This window comes from Tiliqua scincoides, chromosome 1, assembly GCF_035046505.1.
Source record: "Tiliqua scincoides isolate rTilSci1 chromosome 1, rTilSci1.hap2, whole genome shotgun sequence".
Taxonomy (NCBI): domain Eukaryota; kingdom Metazoa; phylum Chordata; class Lepidosauria; order Squamata; family Scincidae; genus Tiliqua; species Tiliqua scincoides.
This window is the reverse complement of record NC_089821.1, coordinates 196,269,439-196,290,225: the sequence shown is the minus strand read 5'-3', so window position 1 is coordinate 196,290,225 and position 20,787 is coordinate 196,269,439. Positions and strand designations below refer to the sequence as shown.

Below are 20,787 nucleotides of genomic sequence, written 5' to 3'. Positions count from 1 at the left end.
GTTGTCAATGGGCAATTTTCACAATGGAGAGAGGTGAAAAGCGGTGTGCCCCAAGGATCTGTCCTGGGACCGGTGCTTTTCAACCTCTTCATAAATGACCTGGAGACAGGGTTGAGCAGTGAAGTGGCTAAGTTTGCAGATGACACCAAACTTTTCCGAGTGGTAAAGACCAGAAGTGATTGTGAGGAGCTCCAGAAGGATCTCTCCAGACTGGCAGAATGGGCAGCAAAATGGCAGATGCGCTTCAATGTCAGTAAGTGTAAAGTCATGCACATTGGGGCAAAAAATCAAAACTTTAGATATAGGCTGATGGGTTCTGAGCTGTCTGTGACAGATCAGGAGAGAGATCTTGGGGTGGTGGTGGACAGGTCAATGAAAGTGTCGACCCAATGTGCGGCGGCAGTGAAGAAGGCCAATTCTATGCTTGGGATCATTAGGAAGGGTATTGAGAACAAAACTGCTAGTATTATAATGCCGTTGTACAAATCGATGGTAAGGCCACACCTGGAGTATTGTGTCCAGTTCTGGTCGCCGCATCTCAAAAAAGACATAGTGGAAATGGAAAAGGTGCAAAAGAGAGCGACTAAGATGATTACGGGGCTGGGGCACCTTCCTTATGAGGAAAGGCTACGGCGTTTGGGCCTCTTCAGCCTAGAAAAGAGACGCTTGAGGGGGGATATGATTGAGACATACAAAATTATGCAGGGGATGGACAGAGTGGATAGGGAGATGCTCTTTACACTCTCACATAATACCAGAACCAGGGGACATCCACTAAAATTGAGTGTTGGGCGGGTTAGGACAGACAAAAGAAAATATTTATTTACTCAGCGTGTGGTCGGTCTGTGGAACTCCTTGCCACAGGATGTGGTGCTGCCGTCTAGCCTAGACACCTTTAAAAGGGGATTGGACAAGTTTCTGGAGGAAAAATCCATTATGGGGTACAAGCCATGATGTGTATGCGCAACCTCCTGATTTTAGGAATGGGTTAAGTCAGAATGCCAGATGTAGGGGAGGGCACCAGGATGAGGTCTCTTGTTATCTGGTGTGCTCCCTGGGGCATTTGGTGGGCCGCTGTGAGATACAGGAAACTGGACTAGATGGGCCTATGGCCTGATCCAGTGGGGCTGTTCTTATGTTCTTATGTGGGGAAGTTGGAATCCTGTATAAAATAAAAATGACCACTACTAACATGCTGTGTGCACTTCCACAAAAGCACTGAGAAAGCACAAAATGTGTTACTGAGCATAGAATACAGCATCCTGAGACTCTCCCACCTCATTGTTTAAAATAAACAAGTTTTTAGACCTTCTGGCTCTGAAAAGAGGCATGAACTCTGGGCAGTATCTAGCGAAACCCCAGAAGGCAAACAGGCAGCAAGGTAAGCCTTCTCTTAAAGAGGTGACTTCAAATTCCCCTTGGCTTCTTACTCTTCTCAATGATTAGCAGGAGCAAAGTAAATGATAAATCCCAATTCTATGCACAGGTATTAATTTGCATAATTTTATGCTGGTGACAGAAGCTTGATTTGCTTTTGTACAGAATCCAGATTCTTTTGTGAGCACAGGAATCCACAGCCCTAGCTGGAATTTTTGCATTCTAGGAGGCCAGTGATATCATTTCAATGAGTACACAGGCATAACTTGCTATTTTAATGAGCTTTTTGGTAATGCTTTGCATTATTGATTGGTGAGCTTCTGGAGGGAACCTGGTCAGCAGCAAAATATATTTTCTGTTCTTCTGGTGTTTAAGTATCATCTATCATTTATGAGTGGAGAGATCCAGGAAACCTGGTATGAGGAAATACAGTGTACAAAGATTTGTTGCTGCGCTGCCAAAATGAACTGGATTGCCTTATGCTTCCAGCGAACATCAGATCACGTAAAATAGACACTGGCAGCTTTCCAGGCTGCTTTGCCCAACCAGACTGCATTTTACAATTTCATAAAAGCTTCTTTCTCCCTGACAGAAGACAGTGATGATAATCATAGCAATCAGTCCAAAATACAAACAGGATGTTGAAGGGGCTGAATCCCAGCTGGACAAAGATGAACATGGCTTACATACTAAGTACATCCATAGGATGGTAAGTGAGGACATGTGCTTGCCATTTCAAAAGAGGTCTGCCGCTTCCTCTCTCCCAAAGAAGTGTCCTTTATGTCTTGTCCTCAATAAATCCTGCAGTTAAGCACTGCTTTGTTGGCATTTAAACTCTGCTCTCTGTTAGTACTGCTTATAACATACATCCAGTGCTATTTGCAGTTGTTCAGAAGTTCAGAAAAAAATGTGTGTGTGTGTGACTGGCTGCGTCTCTTTCGTTATGGCTTTGTAGCCTGTTTAAATCCCATTATATTCTTTCTCAAGTCCCTTAATATGATATTATCTCATGCCTGAGCTTCCTCGCATTGATTCGCTGCCTACAGACAGTGGAGCCTACAGACAACAGTAAATCTGACAACTAGACCTGTGAAAGTAATCATGGCATGCAAGCAAGGCAATTCACATCTGTGTCCTTTCATCAACCTCTGGGCTAGTGCATTCTCTTTCTGGGTCCATTTGTTCTGGTCTATCTGTGGCCTTCTCATTGTCACAGACTCAGCTTGCTAATACCGTGAAGAATTCTCTCTGGAGTGTTGCCTGATCTGATCTAATAAGCTGGCACAAAGCTGGTTTCCTTCTTCAGCAGCACTATCATGCCAGTCCCTGGAGTCTTCACCCATTCAGGTTAATTAGGATTCTTCACATACAATTGAACATTGTATATGAAGTGCACAGCTAGCCCAGCCTGTAAGAAGACACAAGTGCCAGGAGAAGGGGGCAGATTCAATGATGATCACAATGAAATTTCCTAACTGGAAGGGAAAAAACCCTGTCAGACCCATTCCAATAATGATGTTGATTCCAACATTATTTTACAGCAACGTAATATTTTTCCTATAAACAAAAAAGGCACAATCCAGCAGAAGTTATTCAGAACCAAGTCCCATGCCATTGCTTTCAGTAGGACTTGGTCATTACTAAGTTTTGCTGAAAACTTCTGATGAACCAGACTGTTTACTCAGATGTCTGCACCAAGTCCAAACTGATATTTGATGCCTGAAATACCACCCACAGTGCACAGAGATCTTCAAGGTCTGACATACCATCATGACCTCACTGCTGTGCACCAGGGGCTGCTACTGCAGATCAGAGTTCTTGTTGTCCACCTCCATGTGGCTTACCTAAAGTTGAGGGAATATGTGGGAGGAACCAATTCATGGCCTCTAGGCCAGAGGCTTCAAGGCCTTTCCTGCATGGGCAGCACATGAGTTTCACTACAGCTATGACCCATCTGGATTTATTTCAGATCAGACATGGACTCTGAAGGGTTTGGAAATTAAGTTGACAAACTGAACTCCCCAAATTTGGTCCAAAAGGTTTAGGCCATTCCAAAATTCAAATGTAGTTCTTTTTTCAGTGTTTGTGAATAGAACACAATTCGATATTAAGCAATGTTGAAATTAAGGAGGATCAAAAAGAAAATTGCTTTTTGAAGATTTATTTGAGTGTTACCACAACTGCACAGCAGACATGAGAAGGTCAAAATCCAATACAAGAGTTTGGTATCTCAGGATGTAAAGCCAAAGATCCTGCATGCAGCAGTTGGCAGCCTGCACAATGTAGCTCATGTGCACCTGCTCCTAGCTGCATGCTGCTCAGGATCCAGCATGTGCCATTGCCGCCAGATCCACCTCCACCCACAGCCTCCCCACCCTGCCCAATTTTACCCCTCCTCAAACCCATTATGCCCTCCCCTCCCAGCATCCTACCTTCCTGATGCTTGAGCAACACCCTCAGCAAAGCTCTGGCTTTCCCACCATCGCCCTGGAAGTGCACTATGCAACATGCTGCTGGAAAGTGTTTTATGGCTATTTTTCAGCAGCTGCTGCCAGCGGATCACATAGAATTGGGCTGTAAGACTGCAATCTTATACCCAGTTTCCTGGGTGTAAGCCTCATCACAGCTAATAAGGCTTCTGAGTTGACATGCATAGGACTGTGCTGTGATCACTACCCCCCCCCCCACGGTGATCAGGGCAGGGCATACTGTTCCAGTGCTCACTATCCTGATGCCCATGCAATGTACAGTCCAGAAGAGGATATACATACAAGCCTGTCTGCACAGGTGCATAGCCACTGCAGAATGTGCAGCAGACATGTTTGCAGAGACCTGATTCTGCATATGGAATTGTTTGAGTCTTGTGCTTAGGGCACAGAAAGCATAATTCTTACAATAATTTTGGACTAATTTCTTTTTTAGATGCAGATTGAGTTTATACAGCAGGGAAGCATGAACTTCCGATTCATTCCTGTGCTTTTTCCAAATGCAAAAAAGGTAAAAAGGCAATTCTGATTAAATGAATTAATCATGCTTCATTTTTGATGAATGCACAAACTGAAATACAAAAAGCTTTCACATGCCTTTTCTGAATGTCGAAAACAATTCTGCTTATATTCGGCGTGACATCTTTGAGAAATGCTTCACAGCGTTTGTAGATAAAAGTGTAGTTTGATTCAAGAATACTAATGTGCAAAGACATATTTGGTGCTGCGGTGTAGAAGAGCTAATGCTCCTCTTCTTGAGCAATTTAAAACATGAAAATTGAGCTTGAGAGGGGCAGTTTTCTGTCCATATGCCTTTTTTACTTTTTTATCCAAAACTAATCTTGAGTATGGAGTCTTATATTTGTCAGGCACAAATCTTCCTGATTTCACAGTTAGCAGGGCCAGCAAGAGCAGATGTCTCCTGAAGTGTATGATGAAAATTGGGAAGGAGGGGAGCTTCCCACAATGGGTGAAGTAAAAGAGCCTTCTAGAACTTCCATGAATATAGGAAGAGTCCATTTCTTGTGTTCTAGAATTTGTCAAAACACAGCAAAGGGAAAAATGAGTCTGTTGCAGCCTCTGAATATAAAAGATTAAAATTACATAAGCTTAACTTTTGCATTTTTTTGTACCTTGGTTAAGAGCCAAGACCAACTGCAGAAAGGCTGTAATTTCAAGTGTGAGTGGGAGAGAGGTGAATAGCCAGAGGTAGTGGGGATATAGTGGGGATCAGGCCAAGATCAAGTACCGGGTGAGGCAAGCAGAGGGTCAGAGATGCAAGGGGAAAGCAGAGCAATCTGCTTTGCTCCTCAGGTGAGTTGCTATAAGCCCAGGCTTAGGCAAGGGTTTTATAGAAGCAAGGAGCCAGTTGACCACAACCAGGTAGTGATCAGCTGATGGTGCTCCTGGGGCTGGAAACTAAATGTGGCCTTGATCTATGAAGGTTTTTAATTCTTCTGGCTTGCTGATGGGCATGGGAGGTAGGGTGCTGGCACAACAACCACTGAAACAGTTGTTTTAAAGCAAAATTGGGCATGATCTAACAAATACTTAAGCACCTGCAGTGGGGGAGTTAAGCACATGGTTCAGGCTATAAACCTATACACTCATACCTGGGAGTAAGTCCAATTGAACTCAGGAGGACTTACTTCTGAGGAGACATCCATAAGCTTGTGCTGTAATTCTCTCCTACTAAAATCAGTAGGCACAATTTATCCAAAGCTCATCACCTTTTGGTGCCACTGACTTAAACGGGAGAAGGCTAAGCCTGTGCCTAACTCTTCTCATGAAATTAGTGGGAAAAGTGCTTAATTTGTCTGGATAATGCCCACTGTATTTATCTTCTCAATAAGTTAATTTAATACCCCATTATATTGACTGTTTTCTGTTCTCAGTTGGGTTTTAGCTTAGTTGGTTTTTTTAGTTTTTAATGTTGTTTTGATTCTGCTTTAATACTTGATGTATTGAGCTAATGTCTACTATTTTATTTTTGTTATTTTTTCAATTTTATTTTTGTCCGTTTTTCTGATTTTGATGTAAGCCACCTTGAAGACCCTGGAAAGGCAGGGAAAAATGGATGAATAAATAAACATGCATCAGGTTCATAGGCATTAAGGGGTATTAAAACATGAGTGATGGCTAATGCCATAATTTGCTGACAAAAAATGTTACACACAAGTGATTTCTACAATGAGTTATTCAAATTGCACCATAAGCTCAAAGAGGGAATCCACAGCATGACTAATTGCTTGTCATATTTTGGCAAAGGCCACTGAAAGAGGGACTTTATAGAAGAGACTGATGCCTGGAAGTTTCTGGAAAAACTGTGATACAGAAGTAGAAGGATTTTTATATTGTTCTCTCCACCCACTCTTTTCTCCTGTCCTCCCTTCTTCGCAGGAACATGTGCCTACCTGGCTTCAGAACACTCGCATCTACAATTGGCCCTGCAATAAAAATAGCATTCTGTTGCGGTTGCTGAGAGAAGAGGAATACGTTGCCCCTCCGATAGGACCTTTGCCAACTCTCCAGGTTGTGCCATTATGAACATACATTAAAGTGCATATGAAGCAATTGTTGTATTACTCTGCTGGCTGGCTGCCAGGATTCTCCTGGCTTCCTCTTCTAAGTGATGAAAAGCATGTGCTCTCTCCCTCCCACCCTCCCTGCTAATAGAATTGTCTTGGGTAATGCAAACCCATGTGTTTTCTCTTATCCTGAATGTTTCCTTCTGCAACTGATCAGGCACACTGCTTCTCTCTCTGTGTTTCAACAAACTGCAGATGGAAAGAATGCCCAGTCATTTTTCTTCTGTTTCTAGCAATGTGCTTGCTAAGTCTGCAGCAGAGGAAATAAATACCCTCAGCAATGCTGCAATGAGCAAAACAATGGCTTTCTCTTGTTTGTGCAGGGCTCTTTTGTTGTCAGCCAGATGTTCTTGCATTGTGTAAGGGTCGCCCACAGTCGTTTCATGTACACAATAAAATATTTTTCTTTCATATGGACTGCCATCTTTGTCACTGCTGAGAAAGACATGAGGTTTAGGGCTTTCATTGTGAGTAAACACAGACTTGAGCCCCATTGTGGCTGCTCGTTATGCACATTGGGTTATGCACGCATTATTATTATTATTATTATTAACAGTATTTATATACCGCTTTTCAACTAAAAGTTCACAAAGCGGTTTACAGAGAAAAATCAAACAACTAAATGGCTCCCTGTCCCAAAAGGGCTCACAATCTAAAAAGATGCAAAAGAATACCAGCAGACAGCCACTAGAACAGACACTGCTGGGGTGAGGTGGGCCAGTTACTCTCCCCCTGCTAAAAAAGGAGCACCCACTTGAAAAAGTGCCTCTTACCCAAGCTTTTTCATGCTTGATAAGGACTTGCTTGCTGCTGCTGCAAATGATTATCATGCATTATCATGTTATGATCCATTTGGACAGCATAAACATGACTAAAAAACCCCTCTGCTCCATTTGAAGACTCTGCCACTTCATTCTCCTTAGAGTGGAGCTACATTTTCTGCTGGACACAGGGCTGCTGCTGAAAGTGGTATCTCCCATAACATGTATGAGCATTCACCTCATGGTGGCACAGTGTGTTGTACATTTCCCTGTCAGCAACAGCCAGTGATGTATAAATAGACCAACCCATGTTGTGGTGGCAGCTGGTGAGAAGCACACAGTAGTAAGACACTTCATGCCCTTATTTATTAATAATGTGGCAATGTGGCAGCAGAGGACAGCAGCAGCAACATGTATTTATGTGACCACTGAATGGACTGATGATGTCATCAGACTGTAGCAGACACTACTGGCCACTCAGCGGCTGTGTATCTACTCAGTGCTGCTCTCTTCTCTCCACCAGCATCAAAGCTCAGTAAGACTGGGCACTGGCCAAGGATCCAGGCCCATCAAAGGGCTTGCCTAGAACTTTCACAAAAGTATGTAACTGTATACCCTATTAATCTCTTAAACCTTTGCTGTGATAAACCTATCAACACCTGTCCCTTTTTCATGGTGTAAGTCCTTCATTTTTAGGTTCAGTTGGCAGTATTTAAATAAGACAGCCAAGACCTATTTCTATATGGGCAACAAGATAAACAATGGAGCTTTGCCAAAAAGAGCAGCTTAATTGAAAAGAATCATTGTTAAAGGCCTAGCCTGCCTTATCTCTAGCAAGCAGGGCTGAGCATAAAGCAGAAATCAGGAATGTTAATAAGACCACTACAACTCACCACAGCAAAGTTCAAAGGGAAAAATAGTTTGTAGCTGTGCAGCACACAAATGAGACAGACTGTTGAAGGGGAAAGATAATTACTATAATTTATCACATGTCCACATTAATGATGCTCGGGTGAATACCTGGTTTTAAAAGAAACAAAGCTGCATATTCTTATACAACTTTACCATGGCAACAGCCAGAAAACTAGACTCATAGTTATCTATCATTGAAGAGACATAGTAGAATTGACTTACAATTGAAAGTAAACATTCATGTATACCAGTCAACTATGTGGGCAGGACTTTCTAAAATAGTTATATTTGTGTTGTTCTCCCTACCATTCTGATCAATAGGCAAAGACTTTATTCAAAGATAGGCCTTGGCTACAAGCAAGCAACATTTAGCCCCCTGGTTATATTGATCTGATTTATGCAAAATCACAACTGCAGAGAATGCCTAACTTGGGTACCTATAGATTGCACAGATGTCAGTGCTGCCAGTTTTGGGGGTGGCACTGAGGCGGCATGGGTGAAAATTACCCCCGTATTTCGGTCCAGATGTGGTTGGGTATAGTGCTTACAGGAACATAGGAATCTGCCTTTCACTGAATCAGACCATCTATATCTATCCATGTTGCTCCGTATTGCCCACACTGACTGGCAGTGGCTCCCCAGACAGAACTTTTTCTCTTCCCTGCCATAAGAGGCCAAAGACTGAACCTGGATCTTATAGAGCAGAACTGAGTGATGGCCACTCCCCTACATTTTATTTATTTAAAATATTGGTACTCCACTTTTCCCCTTTTTGAAAGGAAGACATTCAGGGCAGTTATATGTATGTATTATATATTATGTATATTTACCCACACACTGGTTCTGTACACAGAGTGACTGGATATTGCTGAAACATGAAATATTGCCTCTGGCTTTGGCAAGGCTACTTTGATTTGAATGGGAAGAGTGGAAGCAGCAAGAACAAGTCTCTATTGTTCCTTTAAAGTGCTTATACCATGCAGGCCTGTTCATTCATTCCTGCTGACTTTACTAAACTTCTTAGAACTGTTCAAAGCTTCTGAATAATACTGGAAACACACCTCTTAAACAAGATAACATTGTATAGCTCAGATCAGCAGCCTCCCACCAGCTACTTAGCAAGAAAGGTCACTTTCAGCAACAGTACACAACAAAATTGTGTTTAAACCAGATCAGCAGTCTGATTTTGTTGTTGCTGCTTAGCCTTCACTATAATTGTCACTGTGATAATTGGCATTTGATCTGTTTTGCATTGTGCAATGATCATAGCTGAGTTTTACCCTTACATTACAATTGTGCTTAAACACAGCTGTCATCAAAACTTCTCCATCGTTCCAATTTTTCTATTCCAGCGAGAATATCTCATCTCCTTATTTGAGACCCCATAATCATTATAATTTTCTCCATCAAACCACGGTTATTTTATCCTAACCCATATGAGTGGTGAGCACACAACCTGGGCCAAACGATACAAAACCAGAATTTGTCACCAACAGATGGCTTATTAAAGCATAGGTGGATTAGGGAAGGAAATATTCTACTTAATCACTGAATCACATGCTAGATTTCTGTTCACCAGTGCCAGCAATTGAAAGCCATTGTGATCCCTATCCAGGATTGTATCTAGGTAGTTTTATATCCTGGCCTGGGTAGATATAAAAATGCACACTCTTCCATGTTAGAGAAAATGAATTACAGGTTGAGACTAATTATTCACCTGGGTTTCAAGCACTCACCTGGATGGCAAAAAAAATGCACTATAGCAAATCAATTTAAAAAACAAAGTTTCTTTGCTCCAGTGATTTAAAAACAGCCTTGCTGACCTTTTGACTTTAAGAGTCATTAAAAAGACAATCCATCAACCAGTCCTCCAAGAGCTTAGAAAGCTTTACTCAGCCCCTCCCTTCACCAATACACAGGGATCACCTTTCTTTCATGTGCTCAGGGGGAAGGGAGGGGGCCTGCTGGAGAGAGAAGGATTGATGGATTGTCAGTCAGCTGCCCTCTCTCTCTCTCTCTCTGTTAAGGAGGCTATTGTTAAAGGACTGTTCAGTTTTTTAAACTGATTTTTTAAACTGATTTTAAAGGGGTGCATTTTTCCCCTTCTCCAGGGATCAGCACACTGCTTCACATTTGCAGGGGCCATTCGTGTTGAGTCAAATCCGTGTATAAAAAAATCTGTGTATAAATAGGCTAGACATGTACTATGACAGTTCTAGAGCACTCTATGTTCCACCACCCATCAGTCAAAAACAAAAGCTGTTCTTGTTTCTGCTTTCCCCCAGTCCCCAAAGAGCTGTGTCCTCAGTGCCACCCCAGCTGCTGCCCTGATCCAATCACAGACACAGTTTGTCACTTACAGTCCTTCAAATCCACCACAGTTGTTAAAATGACATTTTAGGCTAGGGCTGCTGCAATCCATTATGGAATATCACTGTTGATTTGAGACATTTAGGATGTGCATAATTCTCACAAAAGCTGTTTCTAAAGGTACACTGTTATACTGAAGTTGTATTAGGTTAGCTTCTCAACTACAACAAAAATGTACAAGGACATAAATGGAGCACTATCGTAAACATGTTCTGTAGGCAAAGCCTGTCACTTATTACAGTATTTCTCTGCTTCTTTGGTTGTGTCCTCTGGTAAAATTAATATCCAGGCTGCTTTCCATTTGGCTTATACAGTACATTGTTCCTTCCTTATATTTTATTATACAATTCCATCTGTTTTGCTGCATGAGCCTCCTTTGCACAAACTAGCCCTACATTTAAGATAATAAGGTGGGCTGCAGTTTCATCAAAGTTTGAATAGAATTACAGTGTACAGACTGTTTTGGTTATCAGAATGTCATTCAGAAATTACTTTGTGATTAAAGTGGAATGCCAGCTTCCAGTGAAACACTACTGGCTTTAGTGGGACACTGGAAGCTGCAGTGCACTTAAAAACCACCAGTGGATTGTATGAAATCCTCAAAATATTAAGATTAATTCAAAGGAAACACTACATATAATTGACATGAATAAACTGACAAAAATGCGTATGAGAAGGAAGACCATTCATAAAATATTTGGAAATGCGTAGTTCAGATACAGTGGTTTCCAACCTGGGGTACGTGTACCCCCAGGGGTACTTGACAGGATCTTTAGGGGTTACAAAGAATTGAATAATGGCAGGAAAAGGCAGGTAGTGCCCCAGAATGCCTTATGGAGCCAGGAAGGCAGGAAGAAAGATAGCTAGCTGGCTGTGAAAGCCCCACCAATAGGTAGTTTTTGGTCATCAAATCATGTATGAAACAGTGATTGAAAACCAGCACAGTAAAATACATGAAGTGAAGAATACATGAAGTATGGCTTTTCATATATAGGAGATGAGTGCTTTTATTATCAATATTAATTACAAACATTTTGCTAATATGAAGGGTACAATTTACAGAAATGGGCTGCCAAGGGGTACACAAGTGAAAAAAGTTTGGGAACCATTGCTCTAAAACAATGTGATAGGCTGTAAAAACACAAAATTATGTGCTTTCAACTGAATAATTTTTTTTAAAATGCAAGAGGCCTTAGGTACAAACAAAAGTAGCACTGTGCAGATGCTACAACACTTCTGTAGGAGCAGATATGCCAGTACAAATAAATGTTGCTTTGGTTGACAACTAACTGTACATTGATTTACACTTTCTTCCAAAAGCCTTTGCAAGTCCTCTGTAGCTTCTTTGTAAGATTATTTTTCTTTGAGTGCTTCCTCTCTCTGCTCATGAATTAGGCTAGGGGAGAATGAACTTCCTGACTCATTCACTTAACTACAGAGAAATTCATTGTTTTCTGACCAAGGCAGAATATACACCAGTAAACATTTGTGTGGGAACTCTGAAGGCTTTTCTAAGAGAATAGCTTATTCTCCCAGATCCATTTGTCTAATGGAGTGGATCATGGGCTAAATGCACATAATGAGTTTTCTCAGTTGCCAGTGGAAATGCTAGCAGATAAAGTGCAAAATCTCACAGGCATAGCTGGATGCATAACAAGCTGATCACACAGTGGCAAAGTCACTCAAAGGCTCCCTTTGCTAAGCCAGAATTTACAGGAATTTTCCACCTGAAGCCTTGTGATTCAACAGAACAAATCATGCCCAATCCAGGACACTGAGCAAGTTGCTAGTAATATATCAATTCAGGTTTCTTTGTTGCCTTATAAAAAGGAAGCATGAATCCTTCAACAAAACTTTGTCCCATCTGTTGTTATGAATTTTCACCTAGCCACCATTTCTGGGATTCTTTAGGAAAGCCATGGTGGTTAAGCCAGTTTAAAACCAATATATATGTTAAAGGGAAATGTATTTGTGAAGCCTTCGGATACAGAAAACGTGTGTGTGTGTAAAAACATGGCTTGCCTTGTAAAGATAGTTTGCAAATCTTCCCCCTTCTGATCCCCGCAACCTGCACATTCATAGGGAAGGCTTAACTTGAATGTATTTTGGAAATATTGGTTGCATGGCTGCCACCTGATAGTAGTAGAACAAAGGATGAGGGGAAAAAATAGGCATCTCACTGGGTTTTGTTTATGCCTGTCCACTGGTTATTCAACCATCTGACCATGACCAAGGGGAGATTCAAGGGGCTGAACCTTGGTGTCTCACATATGTATTAGCCAATTATCATGTTGAACCATGATTCCCCACATCCCACAAACATGAGCTAACTGGAACCAGCACGTGTTCTGTTCCAACACTATCAGATGCTACCCGTTCTTTGCTGACTACTCCTCCAGACCCCCTGGAGATGAACAGGGGAACAGCAACTAAGTGACAGCACAATCCTAAGAATGTGCTGAGCCAGAGAAGCAGGCCCCCTGTGCCAGTTCCCAAGTGTCACAAGTGCACTGCACATTTGTGGCAACTCAGGAGTAGGCAGTGCCAACACAAGGAAGTGTGCTATACTGCCAGAGCCAGATCCCGCCCTGCACCAGCCAAAGAAGGCAGGTTTACACCAGGTGGCACAGGGGGTGGGAGAGGGCAGCGGGAGTGTGGAACAGGTTTTGGGGCTTGGGGAGAGGGTTGGTATTGGCAGCAGCAGTGCATGCCATATCCTAATCCCTGTCCCCAGCAACCCTACATGGATTGCTTGGATTTGCGCCAGCTAAATAGCTGGCACTGATCCAAGTACTCCCATTAGGCAGGCTGGGGTGTTACATGGGGTAAGGGGGAAAATACCCTCTTACTCCAAGGTGTCCTCCAGCCTGCTGCTAACCTGCATAGGATACAGTGCAAGCCTTGCAGCCTGGCTGCTCTGGTGCAGGTTAGGATTGGGCTGCCCATGATCTTAACATAGGTCTAATGTCTAAGCAATCGCAAAAGTTATTATTTTTATTTTGTTTCTAAATACAAATGCCTGTTTTTGTCTTTTGGACTTTGCTATTTCCCCCTTTTCCCTTTCTTAATGCATCTTATTTTTACAAGAAATCTGTCTTCCTCAAACCACAGCAAAGAGCTATTGTCTCTTACACTCTACAGTTAACTTAGACTTAACACTACAGAACAAGGGTTGGATGCTAAAAACTTTGGCCTAGTTATATGTCTTTTTTCCCTTGATCACTCTGAGAAGTTGGTTTGCATGCTGTGGAAACCCTGGCTCATGCCCAAGACAGAAAGAGGGTAAGGAAGGGCACCCCGTTTTCCTTTCCTGACGGCAGTAATGGTCTCTCACTTTTTGGGGGGGAGGGAGATGGCTCAATAATAACTGGTCAATACCACCTATGAAATATCTGAGGGTCTGTTGCAAGGTCAGGAGCATGGGCTGGCTTCCCTTTCCCTCATTATCACACTGTGTCAGGGTTGGCCTTAGGAGCTGCCAGGCCCAAGTGGAAGCATTTTTTGCACGGCCCCTGCTTCAAAGCCAGGGTCTGTAGAATCATAAGAGATATATCTATAATAAAATGTACTTATTATTTATAACAAATAAAATAACAAATATAATAAATTTTATTGTAGACTTATATTTCTATGGTAGAATCGAAAGAAATCAAAATGTGCGCTTGAAAAGTTCACGTGAGCTAATGGACCAAATTGATTGAAGCACATTTCAATATAAAATTGCACAGATCTAAAACTACAAGTAAATAAACAAAATGTGTAGATTAAAACTGAATGCCAGCATTTTGCTTGTCTGACTAGTTTTTCTTGTACTTTATCAGTAGTTCATCAATAGTTTTTTCAGCAGATGACCTTTGCTGCAGTTCACAGCAACTGGGCATAGTGAGCAAATGCTTTTTGTAGTTCTCAGGTTCAGCTAATCTTGTATGAATGTTCAGCCACTTATCAAAACCACAAGTTGCATTTGCTGCCTTACTGTCAAAAAGCTTGCAGTAGTAACAGAAGACTATCACTTGAAACAGAGTATGTTAGCCACAGACGACCTACACTTTGACCATTTGGCAGTTTTCTTTTGCAGTGAAATCTTGAAAAAATGTGATCTACTCTCATTTTTAGGGAAATTTTATACAATAATTGTAGGTGGTCCTTTTTCACTAAACGTTTCTGAACTTCTTTATGGCTAAATTGCAGGATCATCTGTTAATTCTATAGAATTGGAAGATTTCGAATTCCAGTTTTCCCTTGCCTCAGAGGCACCAGCATTCATGTCAACAGACGAGTTTCCCTGTTTGTCAAATTCAACACTTTCAAAATGACCAGTATCACTTTTCGTAAATAAATTCACACTTTTATTATCTTGCATAACTTCTTCAGACTGGGTTCCTCCCATGTCATCATGTTCACTGTGCTGTGGCTTGCTCTTCTGCATTTTCTGAAAAATACTCATCTAATATATGAGGGCTATTCTGAAAGTAAGTACCGCTTGGCTGTGGAAAAAAAACAAGATTTAAGGAAAACAATTTATAATACTGCTCAGAAGTTAAATACTATAGCTACACTACTTCTCCACACAATCTCCATCTGAAATGAGGTAATTGTCGTAAGAACATAAGAAGAGCCCTGCTGGATCGGGCCAAAGGCCCATCTAGTCCAGCTTCCTGTATCTCACAGTGGCCCACTAAATGCCCCAGGGAGCACACAAGACAACAGACACAACCTGCATCCTGGTGCCCTCCCCTGCATCTAGCAATTAGAAGCAGCCTGCCTCTAAAACCAAGAGCTTGCACATACCTACTATGACTTGTAACCCATAATGAATTTTTCCTCCAGAAATTTGTCCAATCCCCTCTTAAAGGCATCCAGGTAAGATGCCATCACTACTTCCTGTGGCAAAGAGTTCCACAAACTAATTACATGCTGGGCAAAGAAATATTTTCTTCTGTCTGTCCTAATTCTTCCAACACTCAACTTTCATGGATGTCCCCTGGTTCTGGTGTTATGTGAGAGCAAAAAGAGCATCTCTCTATCAATTCTGTCCATCCCCTGCATGATTTTGGATGTCTCAATCATGTCCCCCCTCAGGCGCCTCTTTACAAGACTGAAGAGGCCCAAACGCTGTAGCCTTTCCTCATAAAGAAGGTGCCCCAGCCCAGTAATCATTTTGGTTGCTCTCTTTTGCACCTTTTCCATCTCCACTATGTCCTTTTTGAGATGTGGCGATCAGAACTGGACACAATACTCCAGGTGTGGCCTTACCATTGATTTGTACAACGGTATTACAATATTAGCTGTCATGTCATGGGACAAGTTTCTTTATCCCCTTCACAAGGAATGTAATAAAATTCTTTATTTTAAAAGCACTTCAAGCTACAGTAAAGGCACAAAGTCAATTTCTGCTATCCTTTGGATCGCTTCCATAAAATAGGTAGATAGTTCAAGAGAATATGCATGTCCACAAACACCAATGTTCTAATATCTGGTTAATACACCTATTCAATACAGTTGTATCACTATACAAGTCCAAAACAAATGTCTACATGACACTTCAGATTTGCCACAGTGCTAACAGATCCCTTAATGACCCTTGCTAAAGAAGCATTTTCTTTTAAGTTCACTTTTCTTTCATCCATAATAAATGTATCTATATATAGAACAATATAATTAAGAAACAGAAGCACTTCAAGTCAAACTGCAAGGAAAAGTCATCTCTATTCTGCTGGGCATGAACAAGCAAGGCCAGAACAACTCAGTGAAAATGGCCTTTTAGTAACAGAGCAATGCAAATCTAATGCTTTGCGCTATGCTTGTGTGTCCCCACTTGAACCTTCAGTCCTCACAAATCTGTAAAGGATTATTAGTCTTGCTATAACTAGCCCAATACAAGTGGCTATTTTTAGAACTGAACAAACTCCTTATTTAGCCCTGATAGAACAGAAAGGATTGTTTTCCACTGCTCAGGGAAAAGTCTAACTTTTCCAAATGTAACACTAAACATTGCAAAGCTTTTACTGAAGCTTCAAGAAACCACAAGAAGAACCAATTATGAAAGCACAGCTGCAATTAATTCCAAATGTAGCTTTAAAAAAAAAAACTTCTCTGGACCTAAAGGAGAGAAAAATCTGGCCCTCAGCTAGTTAACTACTTTTATTTACCCAATAAACAAGACAAAACACCATAATTAAGAGAACTGTAGTACTGCTTGAAGAATTTTTGATAAACATCCAGGCAGTTCCTGTTACTTTATACAACCAGTTAAGAACGGGTACTTTTAGCTGACAGAAAACAGCAGAATCAGAGAATTTCTAAGCAATTAGCAAAAACTACCAACATATTTTAACTCTTAATGCAAACCACATGTTTAGTTAAAAAAAATCTACTTGAACATAAATATCTTTCTTGCTTTACACACTGTTGTGAGAGAAACAGTCCTAAGAGGTATCTCAGGTCAGTCAATCACTCTTGGCTTGTGTATCTCACAGGGTGGTGAGAAGATAGGATTGTCCTAGGTATCCCGCTCCGACATCCTTGAAAGTAGGTATAGTAATAAAGACATGATAAAAAATATTATTTTCTGTTTTTTCCACTTGGATGCCAGGAATAAGAAACAGTCACTTGTCCAAGGCCTGTAAGCAAATGGTTGTGCTGGGATTCTAGTTTCAGGGGCACTGGACGTTTAGAAATGTTGCAGCAAGGACAAGAATTTATAATGTTCAGACTCTTAGGCCCAAATTCTAACCAACTTTCCAGTACTGGCATAGCTGTGCTAATGGAACATGTGCTGCATCCTGCAGTTGGGTGGCACTCACTGAGGCCTCCTCAAAATAAGGGAATACCTATTCCCTTACCTCGGAGCTGCTCTGCCCTTATGTCAGTGCTGAAAGTAGGTTAGGGTTGTGCCCTTATACTTCTATGTAGAAATGGTATTCAGTGCAGCAAAACACATTTCTAGGTTACACATTCATCTGCACAGTAAAACCTATTGGGCTGGCTTACAAAGGAACTGCTCCATTTTAAATAATGCCATACTACAGTTGAGAAATTGAGTGGCACAGAAGGAGTGGACGTTGACCAAAACTGGGCAGAGGCACATTGTAGGAACATAATTCTTACTCAGCTTGTATTAGGAAGGGGCAGAAAGTATCCTTGTGTGTGCAAATGTCCAGGCATTCTTCTCTGGATCCAGACCATTACATTGTCCAATGTATTATATATAATTGTTAATAATACATGTTTGTATGTAAAATGTATTGTATGTTTGTATCTGTGTGTACACGTAGGTGTGCACATATACATATACTTGTGTATTACTTAGGTTTATATTTCCGTACAGAGTCTTCATCTACCTAATGTTTATGCCTAATAAAGGTTGACTTGACTTGACTAGCATATAATACTTTGTTCCAATCACTTATTGTGCTTCACATACAGTACATTACATCTCAGTAATCTGTATAAACAATCTTGCAAGATAAATAACTATTATCATTGTTCTACAAGTTGGGGCAGGGGGGTATGCAGAGGGATAGCAAGTAGCCTAAAGTCATGCAGCTTTGCAGCTGAGTTGCAATTTTAAGGGCCTTCCAACTTGTAACATATGCTTTTAATCATTGCTCTACACCAGCTGTCTTTAACCTTGCACACCAAATGCAAGCATCAAGGATTGCTAAGCAACAGGTGAAATTTAATCTCCTACAAAGAACAAGAAGAGGGATGTTACAATTTTATAAATAAGTTGCTGACATCAGGAAAGCAAGTGGGGCCATGAAGTACCAAATACAAGTTTGAATTTAAAGGCTATTTGTGTATTGCTACTGGTAACTGGTTAAAGAAACACTTTTTAAACTGGCGCTCCTTTTATATTTAACAGAGGGAGAGCAACTGTCCCTCTGCACCCCACAGCAGTTTTTCTAGTGGCTGCTTGCTGGCGCTTCTTCTGCATCTTTCAGACTGTGAGCCCTTTCAAGCTCACAAGGAATCATTTATTTATTAAGCTATATAAACCTCTTTGAAAAGTGGTATATAAATAGTCTTAATAATTTTGCTGATAATTGCTGATTTGGATACTAGACACCTGGAAAATATCTCACTATTGTTCTGCGTTCATTTCTAACTAAGGGCGCAATCCTAACCCCTTATGTCAGTGCTTTCCAGCACTGGCATAGCGGTGCCAATGGGGCACGTGCTACATCCTGCAGTTGGGTGTCACTCACGGAGGCCTCCTCAAAGTAAGGAAATGTTTGTTCCCTTACCTCAGAGCTGCATTATGTCAGTGCTGGAAAGCACTGACATAAGGGGTTAGGATTGCGCCCTAAGTCACACAACTTGCTTGTGGAAGATCCAATGACATTATAGTTTCTTTAATAGGTACTGAAGGATGACATACTCTCAAAAGATGATGCCACATGCACATCTGTCAAGAATCATTCTGTCAAGAGTTCCATTGGATCTAACTGCTCCCCTTCAGCACTTCCCCATGACTCTTTCTTACCTACAGTTCATCCTTGCCTTCTAAGACCCAGTCCACATTTCCAAATCTTTAGGTCAATCAAAAAAAGATTTACAGGCGAGCCCTGGTACCTGCAGGGGGCTCCAGGAACCCTCCACAAATACTTGAAACTACAGATACTGAGAACGCCGTCACCCTCGGGAGGCTCTTTGGAGCCCCAAAGAGGCTGCGTGTGTCCGCCCACAGCCTCTGCTGGGCTCAGAATGGCCATTTAGGTTAAAAAAACACAACTCGCTCCCGGTTTTACAGGAAAAAACCAGAAGTGACTTTTATTTTGCCTAAACGGCCATTCTGAGCACTACAGAGGCTGTGGGTGGATACGCACAGCCTCTGCAGGGTTCAGAAGAGCCTCTAAAACACAGCTCTCCTCACCTCTGGAGGTTGCAGGAGAAGTCCAGGGGGCCATCCACATCTGCAGTTAAGTGAAACCAGAGCTACAAGATCGGTTTCCCATCTTCCCATCTATATAAAGATGGGCTTTATATATGGGGCTTCCCATATATACATTTGTCCAGTTTACATAAATTATTCTAGTGATGGTGTTTGAGATTTCTGGAAGATTTCCTGCCAAAACAATCTGCAAAATAACAAATATCAGTTTAAAATAAATGTCTGTATAACTTTTTTTGCATATCTATTCAGAGGCAAATTCCACTAAGTTCAATGGGTTTTACTCCCATGTAATTGTGTGCAGGATTACAGATTGAACATAATGGTTCGAAAAAAATAGTATTCCAAGGAAACTGAGTGTTGGAAAGACATTAAAAGCAACTGTGTTGGGCGAGATCTTATATCGCTCCAGTGTACTGTCAGCAAATCTTAAGCAAGAACACCATACCAGGGCATTTATGCTCACACCATCAAGCATAACATCCCATCTCATCTGCATGCTTTTAATGAAGTGTCATATTTCACTGTTTAATTGAAATTGCTGAAGGTAGGCATCTCTCTTTTGGCATTGAGTATTGCTGCTTGCTTCTTCATACATCTCTCTGTAAATTAGTTAACTCTGTAAGGGCGCAATCCTGGGACGCCCTTGGGCTGGCTCAAGTCCCTTGGTGCAAGTTACTTGCGCCAGTCCAGGAGGGTGGCAAATGTGCTGTAAAGCATGTTTGCGCTTCCTCAGGACAAAGCCACACCAGTACACAGAGGTGCGCTGGAGCATGGAGATAGCATCTGAGCCTACGTGGTAGCTTCCTTACTGTTCCCCTAGCAAAGGGAACACCTTCCAGGGCTCCAGGGCTATTTCTCTGCCTGGGTGAGGCAGAGCCTTTTTGCAGTTTTCGGCTGCCTGAAAATGGATGGAGATGCCAGCGCAGGCAAAGATGTGTGTGACTTTCAGTACCCCCACCCCATTCTAGTTGAGACAAATCTGCAGATAAAAAAATCTGTGGATAAATAGGCTGCACCTGTACTGAGCTTCCTCAGACAACACAGCCATTATTTAAACAAATGTTTGTCTCTCAGGAATTTGACTGGAAGTGAAGGAGTTTTATGTGGCTGTGAAAGTGCCCATGTTCCGAGCAAGGGGAATAAGTCAAGGAATAATATGCTCTATGAATAGTTAGGAACACACTAAGGAAAATGGAATCCTCAGCTCCTAGACAAGGCTTTCTTTGTTAGAAAAGGGGAACTAGAAAATAATGGTTTCCTAGGCAAAGTCCCCAAACATAAACAGCCTAGCTTAGGGGCAGGGAGCCTGTGGCTTTAAGGCAAGATATGGCCATTTGGGATACCATTTGTGGCCTTTTGCATACTTGTTCACAAATACTAAATCTGTCTTTTAT

General features: G+C 41.6%; 1 protein-coding gene across 2 annotated transcripts in view; it reads left to right on the top strand.

The window, feature by feature from the left end:
* TRAF3IP2 (TRAF3 interacting protein 2) overlaps positions 1-6,835 on the top strand; it is a 37,519-nt gene extending 30,684 nt beyond the window's left edge. For both annotated transcript variants that reach the window (XM_066610820.1, XM_066610829.1), the window contains 3 exons: positions 1,970-2,086; positions 4,300-4,374; positions 6,264-6,835. In XM_066610820.1, coding sequence (XP_066466917.1) covers positions 1,970-2,086; positions 4,300-4,374; positions 6,264-6,410 — 339 coding nt within the window. In that variant the 3' untranslated portion in view covers positions 6,411-6,835. The remainder of the gene's footprint in view (positions 1-1,969; positions 2,087-4,299; positions 4,375-6,263) is intronic.
* Positions 6,836-20,787: the final 13,952 nt, after the last annotated feature.